The 14,015-nt window shown below is 44.2% G+C and overlaps 1 protein-coding gene across 5 annotated transcripts in view; it reads left to right on the top strand.

Annotated features, from left to right (window-relative positions):
* The window catches only part of gne (glucosamine (UDP-N-acetyl)-2-epimerase/N-acetylmannosamine kinase), a 140,314-nt gene that overhangs the window by 100,435 nt on the left and 25,864 nt on the right, over nt 1-14,015 (top strand). For all 5 annotated transcript variants that reach the window (XR_011885311.1, XR_011885310.1, XM_072252154.1 and 2 more), the window contains exon 9: nt 3,124-3,345. Coding sequence is in view for 3 of the 5 variants with exons in the window: in XM_072252154.1 (XP_072108255.1) it covers nt 3,124-3,345 (222 nt within the window). In the remaining 2 variants the exon portion in view is untranslated. The remainder of the gene's footprint in view (nt 1-3,123; nt 3,346-14,015) is intronic.

Below are 14,015 nucleotides of genomic sequence, written 5' to 3' on the forward strand. Positions count from 1 at the left end.
TTGAGGAGAACTGGAAGATTGGCGATGTCGCTCCACTCTTTAAGAAGGGAGGAAGACAAAAGAAAGGAAATTATAGGCCAATTAGCTTAACCTCAGTGGTTGGGAAAGTGTTGGAGTCCATTATTAAGAACGAGGTTTTGGGGTACTTGGAAACTAATGATAAAATAAGTCAAAGTCAGCATGGTTTCTGTCAAGGGAAATCTTGCCTGAAAAATCTGTTGGGATTCTTTGAAGAAGTAACAAGCTGGGTGGACAGAGGAGAGGCAGTGGATGTCATTTACTTGGATTCTCAGAAGGCATTTGATAAGGTGCCACACATGAGGCTAACAAGATAAAGTCCTGTGGTGTTACATGAAAGATATTGGCATGGATTGCAGAATGGCTGACAGGCCAGAGGCAGGGAGTGGGAATAAAAGGGGCCTTTTCTGGTTGTTTGACTAATGCTGTTCCTCAGGGGTCAGCATTAGGACTGCTACTTTTCATATTGTTTGTTAATGATTGAGGTAATGGAATTGATGGCTTTGTGACAAAGTTTGCGGATGATATGAAGATAGGTGGAGGGGTAGGTAGTGCTGAGGAAGCCATGCAATTGCAGCAGGACTTAGACAAATTGGAAGAATGGCCAAAATGTGGCAGATGGAATACAGTGTTGGGAAATGTATGATAATGCATTTTGGTAAAAGGAACAATAGTGTGGACTATTATCTAGATTGGGAGAAAGTTCAAGTATCAGAGGTGCAGAGAGACTTCGGAGTCCTGGTGCAAGACTCCTAAGGTTAATTTACAGGTTGAGTTTGTGGTAAAGAAGGCAAATGCAAAGTTGGCATTTATTTCAAGGGCAATAAAATATAAAAGCAAGGAGATAATGCTGAGCCTTTATAAGACACTGGTCAGGCTGCACTTGGAGTATTGTCAACAGTTTTGGGCCCCATATCTCAGAAAAGATTAGCTGTCATTGGAGAGAGTCCAAAGGAGGTTCACGAGGATGATTCCAGGAATGAAGGGGTTAACATATGAGGAGTGTTTGGCAGCTTTGGGCCTGTACTCACTGGAATTTGGAAGAATGTGGGGCAATCTCATTGGAAGGCAGTGAATATTGAAAGGACTAGATAGGTTGGATGTGGAGAGGATGTTTCCTATGGTGGGGGTATGTAGAACTAGAGGGCACAGCCTTAAAATTGAGAGTCAACCCTCTAGAACAGAGGTAAGGAGGAATATTTTTAGCCTGAGAGTGAATCTGTGGAATGCTCTGCCACAGACTGCGGTGCATGCCAAAACTGTGCATATACTCAAGGCAGAAGTTGATCATTTCCTGATTGGTCAGGGCATCAAAGGATGTGGCAAGAAGGTAGGTGATTGGAGTTGAGTGGGATCTGTGATCAACCATGATGGAATGGTGGAGCAGACACGATGGGCTGAGTGGCCTAATTTTGCTGCTATGTCTTATGGTCTTATGGGATGCAGTGGATGTTGTATATTCGGACTTTCAGAAGGCCTTTGACAAGGTGCCACGTATGAGGCTGCTTACCAAGTTAAGAGCCTATGGTATTACAGGAAAGTTACTGGCATGTTTAGATCATTGGCTGCTTGGTAGGAGGCAGTGAGTGGGAATAAAAGGATCCTTTCCTGGTTGGCTGCCAGTGACTAGTGATGTTCCATAGGGTTCGGTGTTGGGACCACTTCTTTTTATGCTGTATATAAATGATTTAGATGATGGAATAGATGGCTTTGATGGAGGGGCAGTTGAAGAAATGGGTAGTCTGCAGGACTTGGACAAATAAGGAGGATGGGCAGGAGAGTGACAAATGAAATACAATGTTGGAAAATGCATGGCCATGCACTTTGGTAGTAGAAATAAATATGCGGACTATTTTCTAAATGGGGAGAAAATCCAAAAATCTGAGATGGAAAGGGACTTGGGAGTCCTTGTGCAAAACTCCCTGAAGGTTAACTTGCAGGTCGAGTCGGTGGTGAGGAAGGCAAATGCAATGTTAGCATTCATTTCAAGAGGTCTAGAATACAAGAGCAGGGGTGTGATGCTGAGGATTTATAAGGTACTGGTAAGGCCTCATTTTGAGTATTGTGAGCAGTTTTGGGCTCCTCATGTAATAAAAGATGTGCTGGCTTGGAGAGGGTCCAGTAGAGGTTCACAAGGATGATTCCAGGAATGAAAGGGTTATCATACGAGGAACGTTTGACAGCTCTGGGTCTGTACACGCTGGAATTCAGAAGGATGAAGGGGGATCTCATTGAAACTTTTCGAATGTTGAAAGGCCTAGACAGAGTAGATGTGGAAAGGATGTTTCCCATGGTGGGAGAGTCTAGGACAAGAGGGCACAGCCTCAGGATAGAGGAGTGCCCTTTCAAAACAGAGATGCGGAGAAATTTCTTTAGCCAGAGGGTGGTGAATTTGTGGAATTTGTCACCACATGCAGCTGTGGAGGCCAGGTCATTGAGTGTATTTAAGGCAGAGTTTGATAGGTTCTTGATTGGATATGACATCAAAGGTTACAGGGAACTGGGGTGAGGAGGAGATGGAAAAAAAGGATCAGCCATTATTGAATGGCGGAGCAGACTCGATGGGCCAGTTGGCCTAATTCTGCTCCTATGTCTTATGACCTTATGGTTTCTTAAATGTTAAAATTGAACCCACATCCACCATTTCTGCTGGCTGCTCATTCCACATTCTCATCACCTTCTGAGTGAAGAAGGTCTTCTTTCATATTTTACCTTTCAACCTTAACCCATGACCTCTAGTTGTAGTCTCACCTAACCTCACGGGGAAAAGCCTGCTTGCATTCACCTTATTTGTACCCCTCATAATTTTGTATACCTTTATCAACATCTTTGTAAATTTTCTCTGTACTCTTTCAACTTTATTTACATCTTTCTTCCAGGTAGGTGACTAAAACTGCATATAATACTCCAAATTAAGCCTCACCAACGTCTTATACAATTTCATCATAACATCCCAAATCCTGTACTGAATACATTGAATTTTGAGGGTCAATTTGGCAAAAGCTTTCTTTATGACTCTATCTATGCTTGACATCACCTCCAAGAAAGTGTGGACCTGCTTTGTTCTTCAATGATATTTTGTCTCCTCTGTGTTTCGCTCTTCAGGCATTTCCACAGGAGGCCGTGTCAACCCCAAGAAAGGAATTGTGCTTGACTCCACCAAGCTTATTCAGGAGTGGGTGGCAGTGGATCTTCGGACTCCAATATCCGATACACTTCACCTGCCAGTGTGGATAGACAATGATGGTAATTGTGCTGCTTTAGCAGAGAAGAAGTTTGGCAGTGGCAAAGGGGTGGAAAACTTTGTGGTGTTCATCACCGGCACAGGTAAGCAACAGAGAGCATCGAATAAACCACTTTTTTACTTGTATATCATGCACTAAGCAGTTCATGGATCTTGTCTAAAGTGTGCACAAAGAAGACCATAAGATATAGGGGCAGAATTGGGCCATTTGGCCTATCGAGTCTGCTCTACCATTTCATCATAGCTGATCTATTTCCCTCTCAGTCCTAATCGCCTGCCTTCTTCCCTGTATCCCTTCATGCCCTGACCAATCAAGAATCTATCAACCTCTGTCTTAAATATAGAAACATAGAAAATAGGTGCAGGAGTGGGCCATTCAGCCCTTTGAGCCTGCACAGCCATTCAGTATGATCATGGCTGATCATCCAACTCAGAACCCTGTACCTACCTTCTCTCCATACCCCCTGATCCCTTTAGCCACAAGGGTCATATCTAACTCCCTCTTAAATATAGCCAATGAACTGGCCTCAACTGTTTCCTGTGGCAGAGAATTCCACAGATTCACCACTCTCTGTGTGAAGAAGTTTTTCCTAATCTCGGTCCTAAAAGGCTTCCCCTCTATCCTCAAACTGTGACCCCTCGTTCTGGACTTCCAAAACATTCGGAACAATCTAGCCTACATCTAGCCTGTCCAATCCCTTTAGAATTTTATATGTTTCAATCAGATCCCCCCTCAATCTTCTAAATTCCAGAGAGTATAAGCCTAGTCGATCCAGTCTTTCATCATATGAAAGTCTGTCATCCCAGGAATCAATCTGGTGAACCTTATACTCAATGACTTGACCTCCACAGCTGCCAGTGGCAAAGAATTTCACAGATTCAGAACTCTCTGGGAAACAAATTCCTTCTCATCTCTGGTCTCAGTCTAAAATCACTCTATTCTAAGGCTGTGTCCTGTAGTCCTGTAGTCCTAGATTCCCCACCATAAGAAACGTCCTCTCCACATCCACCCTATCGAGGCCTTTCAACGTTTGATCGATTTCACTGAGATTACCACTCATTCTTCTGAATTGCATTGATAGAGGCCCAGAGTCATCAAATGCTTCTCATATGATAAGCCTTTCAATCCCAGAATCATTTTAATGAACCCTCTTTGAACCCTCTCCAAGGTCAACGCATCCTTACTTAGATAAGAGGCCCAAAACTGCTCAAAATATGCTAATTTAGACCTCATCAGTGCCTTATAAAGCCTCAACATTACATTCTTGCTTTTATATTCTGGTCCTCTCAAAATGAATGCTAACGTTGCATTTTCCTTCCTCGTCACCGACTCAACCTGCAAGCTAACTTTCAGGGAATCCTCACAAGGACTCCCAAGTCTCTTTGGATCTCACCGTTTTGAATTTTATCTCCATTTAATAAATAGTCTACCCTTTTATTTCTTCTGTCAAAGTGCATAACCATACACTTCACAAAGCAGTATTCCATTTGCCACTTCTTTGCCCATTCTCCTAATCTGTGTAAGTTGTTCTGTATCCTGTCTGCTTCCTCTGACCCACCACCTATTGTCTGCAAGCTTGGCCACAAAGCCACCATCCAAATCATTGAAGTACAACATAAAAAGAAACGGTCCCAACACCAAACACTGCGGAACGCCACTAATCACTGGTAGCCAATCAAAAAAGGCTCCCTTTATTCCCACTCTTTGCCTCCTTCCAGTCTGTCAGTGATCTATCCATGCTGGTTTCTCTCCTTCAATACAGGGGTTCTTGACTTGTTAAGCAGCCTCATGTGGCACCTTGTCAAAAGCCTTCTGAAAATCCGATTACTCAACATCCACTGATCCTCCTTTGTCTATCCTGCTTGTCATTTCCTCAAAGAATTCCAGCAGATTTGTCAAGAAAGATTTTCAGGTAAGGAAACCATGCTGACTTCGGCCTATTTTGTCATGTGCCTCCAAGTACCCTGGAACCACTTTCTTACAGTTGATTCCAACATCTTTCCAAACCTGAGGTCGGACTAACTGGCCTATAGTTCCCTTACCTCTGCCTTTCTCCCATCTTGAAGAGTGAAGTGACATATGCAATTTTCCATTGCTCTGGAGCCATTCCAGAATCTATTGATTTCTGAAAGATCATGACTAATACCTCCACAATCTCTTCAGCCACCTCTTTCAGAACCCTCGGTTGCACACCATCTGGTGTAGGTGACTTATCTACCTTCAGACCTTCGGTTTCCCAAGCACCTTCTCCCTAGTAATGGCAACTTCAGCTAATTCTGCCCCCCCTCGCCGACAACTTGAAATTCCACCATACTGCTAATGATTTCCACAGAGAAGACTGATGCAAAATATGTATTCAGTTCATCCGCCATTTTGCCCCCCCCATTACTACCTCTCCAGCATCATTTTCCAGCAGTTCAATATCCACCCTCGCCTCTCTTTTATTCTTTGTATATCTGAAGAAACTTTTAGCATCCTCATATTATTGGCTAGCTTAACTTCATATTCCATCTTTTCTCTCTTGATGCATTTTTTATAGTTGCTTTCTGTTGATTTTTAAAACTTCTTAATCTTCTAAATTCCCACTAATTTTTGGTCTATTTGGTGAACGTAGAACATAGAAATCTACAGCACATTACAGGCCCTTCGGCCCACCATGTTGTGCCGACCATGCAACCTACTCTAAAGACTGCCTAGAATTTCCCTAGCACATAGCCTTCTATTCTTCTAAGCTCCATGTACCTATCCATGAGTCTACTAAAAACCCTATAGATTGCGCCTCTGCCACCGTCTCCAGCAGCCCATTCCATGCACTCACCACACTCTGCGTTTTTAAAAAAAAACCTGACAAACATCAACTTACCCCTGACATCTCCTCTGTACCTACTTCCAAGCACCTTAAAACTGTGCCCTCTCGTGTTAGCTATTTCAGCCCTGGGAAAAAACCTCTGACTATCCACATGATTAATGCCTCTCAGCATCTTATACACCCCTATCAGGTCACTTCTCATCCTCCATCGCTCCAAGGAAAAAAGACCGAGTTCACTCAACCTATTCTCATAAGGCATGCTCCCCAATCCAGGCAACATCCTTGTAAATCTCCTCTGCACCCTTTCTATGGTTTCCACATCCTTCCTGTAGTGAGGTGATCAGAACTGAGCACAGTACTCCAAGTGGGGTCTGACCAGGGTCCTATATAGCTGCAACATTACCTCTCAGCTCCTAAACTCAATCCCACGATTGATGAAGGCCAATGCACCGTACACTTTCTTAACCACAGAGTCAACCTGTGCAGCTGTTTTGAGCGTCCTATGGACTTGGACCCCAAGATCCCTCTGATCTTCCACACTGCCAAGAGCCTTACCATTAATACTATATTCTGCCATCATATTTGACCTACCAGAATGAGCCACCTCAAACTTATCTGGGTTGAACTCCATCTGCCACTTCTCAGCCCAGTTTTGCATCCTATCAATGTCCCGCTGTAACCTCTGACAGCCCTCCAGACTCTCCACAACACCCCCAACCTTTGGGTCATCAACAAACTTATCAACCCATCCTTCTAATTTTTCATCCAGGTCATTTATAAAAATCACAAAAAGGAACACCACTGGCCACTGTCCCCCGTGCAGAAGACGAACCATCTACAACCACCTTTTGCCTTCTGTGGGCAAGGCAGTTCTGGATCCACAAAGCAAGGTCTCCTTGGATTCCATACCTTCTTACTTTCTGAATGAGCCTTGCATGGGAAACCTTATCAAATGCCTTACTGAAATCCATATACATTACATCCACTGCTCCATCTTCATCAATGTGTTTTGTTGTATCCTCAAAGAATTCAGTCAAGCTCATAAGGCACGATCTGCCCTTGAAAAAGCGTTGCTGACTATCCCCAATCAGATTATGTATCTTCAATGTGCAGAAATCCTGCCTCTCAGGATCTTCTCCAACAACTTGCCTGCCACTGAAGTAAGACTCACTGGTCTGTAATTTCCTGGGCTATCTTTACTCCCTTTCTTGAGCAAGGGAACAACATTTGCAACCTCCAATGCTCCGGTACCTCTCCTGTCCCTATTGATGATGCAAGGGTCATCACCAGAGGCTCAGCAATCTCCTCCCTCGCTTCCCACAGGAGCCTGGTCCTGGCAACTTATCTAACTTACTTTCTTTTCAAATCTTTTTATTATTATTATCCAAAATTAACAAGAGTACATCGAAGTAGGCAACACTTACAATGTCTCAAGAAAAAAAACATTGTTTTGAAGATTGAAAATATTTTGGTGACAAAAAAAGAAAAAAAGAAAACCCTACTAAAGCAAAGAAAAGTGAGAGAAAAACCCATTAGGTGTTCAACCCCGGAGCTGTGCGTCACACAAAAAGCTTCATTCATAAACATCAAACCGCCAGCAGGCAACTTATCTAACTTAATGGTTTTTAAAAGCTCCAACACATCCTCTTTCTTAATGTCTATATGCTCAAGCATTGCATTCTGCTGTAAGTCATCCCCACAATTTCCCATTGCCATAATTGGTGAATACTGAAGCAAAACAAGTATCTCCGCTACCTCCTCCGACTCCATGCACACGTTTCCACTATCGCACCTGACTGGTCCTATTCTCACACGGCTCATCCTCTTGCTCTTCACATACTTGTAGAATTCCTTGGTGTTTTCCTTAATCCTGCTCACCAAGGCCTTCTCATGGCCCCTTCTCGCTCTCCTAATTTCCTTCTTAAACTTGTTCCTGGTAACCTTGTAATTTTCTAGAGCTCTAACAGTACCTTGTTTCTTGAACCTTTTGAGAGCTTTTCTTAACTAGATTTTCCACATCCTTTGTACACCATGGATTTTTTATCCTACCATCCTTTCTCTGCCTCAATGGAACATACCTATGCAGAACGCCATGCAAATATTCCCTGAACATCTGCCATATTTCTTCCGTGCATTTCCTGAGAACATCTGCTCCCAAGTTCTTCGCTAATAGCTTCATATTTCCCCCACCACAATTAAATGTTTTCCCAAATTGTCTGCTCCTATCCCTCTCCGATGTTATGGCGAAGGAGATAGTGTTGTGGTCACTACCTCCAAAATGCTCTCCCACCAAGACACCTGACCAGGTTCATTTTCCAATACCAGATCAAGTACAACTCCTCCTCTTTTAGGCTTATCTACACATTCCTGAACACACCTAACAAACTCCACCCCATCTAAACTCCTTGTTCTGAGAAGATGCCAGTCAGTATTAGGAAGGTTAAAATCTCCCATCACAGCAACCCTATTATTATGGCACTGTTCCAGAATCTGCCTCCCTACCTGCATAAAAAGAAGACACACCTCAAGTCATCAGGTTGATTCTGCATCTTTGCTCTATCATCTGCCTCTCCTTCCTCACAAACTCCCTACAAGCTGTCTCAACCACCCCATTCTCTGTCTCTTCAGTTTGTTTCCCACTCCCTGCAAATCTAGTTTAAACTCTCCCCAATAGCCTTAGCAAACCTCCCTGCCAGGATATTGGTCCCCCTAGGATTCAAGTGCAACCCGTCCTCTTTGTACAGGTCACACTGGCCCTAGACGAGGTCCCAATGATCCAGAAATCTGAATCCCTGCCCCCTGCTCCAATCCTTCAGCCACACAATTATCCACCACCTCACTATATTCCTATACTCACTGTTGCATGGCACAGGCAGCAATCTTGAGATTACTCTCTTGAGGTCCTGTTTCTCAGCTTCCTTCCTAACTCCTGGTAGTCTGTTTACAGAATCTCCTCCCTACTTCTTACGTCGTTGGTACCAATATGCACCACGACCTCCGGCTGCTCATCCTCCCATTTCAGGATATTGTGGACGCGATCAGAAACATCCCGGACCCTGGCACCTGGGAGGCAAACTATCATTATGTTTCTTTTGCGCATTCACAGAATCACCTGTCTGTCACCCTATCGATAGAGTCCCCTATCACTGCTGCCATCCTGTTCCGTTCCCTACCCTTCTGAGCCACAGGGCCAGACTCTGTGCCAGTGGTACGGCCACTGTTGCTTCCCCCAGGTAGCAGCCCCCCCCCCCCCCACAACATTACTCAAAATGGAGCGCTTATTGTTAAAGAGAACAGCCACAGGTGTTCACTACCTGATGCTCTTCCTTCCCCCTCCTGATAGTCACCCACTTAACTGTCTCCTGTGGCCCCAGTGTGACTACCTGCCTGTAGTTCCTGTCAATCACCTCCTCACTTTCCCTAAGAAGCGGAAGATCATCGAGCTGCAGCTCCAGTTCCCTAATTCGGTCTCTAAGGAGCTGCACCTCTGGCCATCAGGCAGGCTGGACATCTCATGGATATCCCACATCCGACACCCAGAGCAGAAAGCGTGCCTTGCAGTCATACCCACTATTTTTAAGTTAGATGAAAAAAGAGAGATGGAAGTAACTTGTATCCTTAACTCCCCTAGGTATGTCCTTGCTGAAGTCCTGATGAGCCAAAGCCCTACTACTCTGACTCGCGCTACTCTAACGACCGCCCTGCTAGGCAGTGTCTCCCTTTTATCCCTTCTCAGCGGCGTTGTGCATTTCTCACAATTGAATCTGCCCTCTCTTTGGCTTTAAAGTTGGCTTTGATTTCACATGTCCGCACGGTTACATCATACTTCCTGTAGAATACTGCTTCTTCTTTGGGGTGTATCTATTCTGCACCTTCCGAATTGCTCTCAGAAACTCCAGCCATTGCTAGTCTGTCATCATCCTTGTTATTGTCCCCTTCCAATCAACTTTGGCCATCTCCTCTCTCATGGCTCTGTAATTCTCTTTACTCCACTGTAATACTGATACATCTGACCTTAGCGTGTCTCTCTCTCTCTCTGTCTCTCAAATTCCAGGGTGAACTCTGTCATATTATGATCACTGATTCCTAAGGGTTCCATTACCTTAAGCCATCTAATCAAATCTAGTTCATTGCACAATACCCAATCCAGAATAGCTGATCCCCTAGTGGCTTCAACCACAAGCTTCCCTGAAGAGCCATCTTGTAGGCATTTGATAAATTCCCCTTCTTGCAATTCTGGACCAACCTGATTTTCCCAATCTACGTGCGGATGGAAATCCCCCATGACTATTGTAACATTGCCCCTTTAACATGCTTTTCACTTTTCTTGTTGTAATATGTAGCCCACATCTTTGCTGCCGTTCAGAGGTCTGGATAAACTTTCATCAGTATCTTTTTACCCTAAGCTCTACGCACAACGATTCTACACCTAATCCTTTGTCACCTCTTTCTGATGATTTGATTTCACTTTTTACCTTCAGAGTCACCTTACCCTCTGCCTACCTGCTTGTCCTTTCAATACAATGTGTATCGTAAGATGTTAAGCTCCCAGTTATGATCTTCTTTCAGCTACGATTCAGTGACGCCCATCGCGTCAGAAAATGTTAATCTGTGATTGTGCTGCGTTCATCTCCCTTATTCCATATACTGCATGCATTCAAATATATAACACCTTCAATCCTCTATTTGTCACTCTTTTTGATTTTGTACTCCTTTAATATTTCAGCTCATCACTTCGACTGCGATTTTGCCATATCATCAACCTATCCTCTCTATACATTGCCTCTGTTTATAAACCAACAGCCCCATCTCAGCCCTATTGCTCTGGTTCACATCCCCCGCCAAATTATTTTTAACCCTCCTGAACAGCTTTATAAAACTTGCTCGCAAGGATGTTAGTCCCCCTCGGGTTCATGTATAATTCATCCCTTGTCTACAGGTTGTACCTTCCCCGAGAAGAGATCCTAATGATCCAGAAATCTGAACTCCTGGCCCCTGCACCAGTTCCTCAGCCACGCAGTTATCTACCAAGTCATTCTATTTTTACCCTCACTGGCACGTTGCACAGGCAGCAATCCAGAGATTACTACCATGGAGGTGCTTCTTTTCATCTTTCTACCGGGCTCCTTCAATTCTCTCTTCAGGACCTCCTCACCTTTCCTACCTATATCTTTGGTGCCAAGATGTACCAAGACTTCCAGCTGCTCACCTTCCCCTTTTAGAATGCAGTGGACCTGATCCGAGACACCCCTGACCCTGGCGCCTAGGAAGCAATATACCATCTGGGTGTCTCTATCACACCCACAGAATCCCATGAGAACGTAAAGAAATAGGAGCAGTCTTCACTGTCTAAGATATTAGCAGTGTGCCAGAGATCTGTGAGTGTCAGGGAGCAGGAGTGAGTATCATTGCTATTATAAAGGGAAAAAAATGCTAGGCAAGCTAAAAGGTCTTAAGGTGGATAAGTCACCTGGACCAGATGGACAACATCCCAGAGTCCTGAGAGAGGTTGCTGAAGAGATAATGGATGCATTGGTCATGATCTTTCAAGAATCACTTGATTCTGGCATGGTTCTGGAGGACTGGAAAATTGCAAATGTCACTCCACTCTTTAAGAAACACACACAAAATGCTGGGGGAACTCAGCAGGCCAGGCAGCATCTATGGGGGAGAAAAGTACAGACGACGTTTTGGGCTGAAACCCCAGCCTTGCGAAGGGTTTCAGCCAGAAACCTCAACTGTACTTCTTTCCATAGCTGCTGCTTGGCCTGTTGAGTTCCTCCAGCATTTTGTGTGTGTTGCTCAGATTTCCAGCATCTGCAGATTTTCTCTTGTTTACTTACTTTACACTTTATTGTCGCCAAACAATTGATACCAGAACATACAGTCATCACAGCAATATTTGATTCTGCACTTCCAGATTTTCACTCTAAGAAGGGAGGAAGGCAAAAGAAGGGAAATTATAGGCCAGTTAGCCTAACCCCAGTGGTTGGGAAAGTGTTGGAGTCTATTATTAAGGATGAGGTTTCCGGGAATATGGAGACTAATGATAAAATAAGTCAAAGTCAGCATGGTTTCTGTCAAGGGAGATCTTGCTTGACAAATCTTTTGGGATTCTTTGAAGAAGTAACAGGCTGGATGGACCAAGGAGAGGCAGTGGATATAATTTTCTTGAATTTTCAGAAGGCATGTGATATGGTACCACACATGAGGCTGATTAACGAGATAAAATCCTATGGCGTGACAGGAAAGATTCTGGCATGGATAGAGAAATGGCTGACAGGCAGGAGACAGCGAGTGGGAATAAAGGGGACCTTTTCTGATTGTTTGCCAGTGTCTGGTGGTGTTCCTCAGGGGTCAGTATTGGGACCGCTACTTTTCACATTGTTTGTCAATGATTTAGTTAATGGAATTGATGACTGTGGCAAAGTTTGTGGATGCAGGAAGATTGTTCCTGATGTTGGGGAAGTCCAGAACGAGGGGTCACAGTTTAAGGTTAAAGGGGAAGCTTTTTAAGACCAAGATGAGGAAAAACTTCTTCACACAGAGAGTGGTGAATCTGTGGAATTCTCTGCCCCAGGAAACAGTTGAGGCCAGTTCATTGGCTATATTTAAGAGGGAGTTAGATATGGCCCTTGTGGCTAAAGGGGTCAGGGGTATGGAGAGAAGGCAGGTACGGGGTTCTGAGTTGGATGATCAGCCATGATCATACTGAATGGCGGTGCAGGCTCGAAGGGCCGACTGGCCTACTCCTGCACCTATTTTCTATGTTTCTATGAAGGCCAATGGACTATATGCCTTCTTAACCACAGAGTCAACCTGCGCAGCAGCTTTGAGTGTCCTATGGACTCAGACCCCAAGATCCCTCTGATCCTTCACACTGCCAAGAGTCTTACCATTAATAATATATTCTGCCATCATATTTGACCTACCAAAATGAACCACCTCACACTTATCTGGGTTGAACTCCATCTGCCACTTCTCATCCCAGTTTTGCATCCTTTTGATGTCCCGCTGTAACCTCTGACAGCCCTCCACACTATCCACAACACCCCCAACCTTTGTGTCATTAGCAAACTTACTAACCCATCCCTCCACTTCCTCATCCAGGTCATTTATAAAAAATCACAAAGAGTAGGGGTCCCAGAACAGATCCCTGAGGCCCACCACTGGTGACCGACCTCCATGCAGAATATGACGCGTCTACAACCACTCTTTGCCTTCTGTGGGCAAGCCAGTTCTGGATCCACCAAGCAATGTCCCCTTGGATCCCATGCCTCCTTACTTTCTCGATAAGCCTTGCATGGGGTACCTTATCAAATGCCTTGCTGAAATCCATATACACTACATCTACTGCTCTTCCTTCATCAATGTGTTTAGTCACATCTCAAAAAATTCAATCAGGCTCGTAAGGCACGACCTGTCTTTGACAAAACTGTGCTGACTACTCCTAACCATATTATGCCTCTTCAAATGTTCATAAATCCGGCCTCTCAGTATCTTCTCCGTCAACTTACAACCAACCATTTGTACGCATTTATTAGCTTATCTTTCCTTACATTCATGTAACGGCTCTATCATACTTGTTCCCATTGCCTGCCATATTATTTAAAACCACTCCCAACAGCTCAAGTAAATCTGCTGGGAAGAATATTTGTACTCCTCGGATTCAAGTTCAACCCATCCCTTTTGTGCAGGTCACACCTGCTCCAGAAGAGGTTCCAATTATCCAGAAATCTGAATCCCTGCCCCCTGCTCCAATTCTTCAGCTGGCATTTATGTGCCACCTCTTCCTATTCCTATCCTCACTGTCACATGGCACAGGCAGCAATCCGAGATTACTACTCTTGTGGTCCTGCTTCTCAACTTCCTTCCTAACTCCCTGTATTCTTTTTTCAAGACCTCCCTTATTCTACCTATGTCATTGGTACTAATATGTACCA

Source organism: Mobula birostris, chromosome 3 (assembly GCF_030028105.1).
Source record: "Mobula birostris isolate sMobBir1 chromosome 3, sMobBir1.hap1, whole genome shotgun sequence".
NCBI lineage: Eukaryota > Metazoa > Chordata > Chondrichthyes > Myliobatiformes > Myliobatidae > Mobula > Mobula birostris.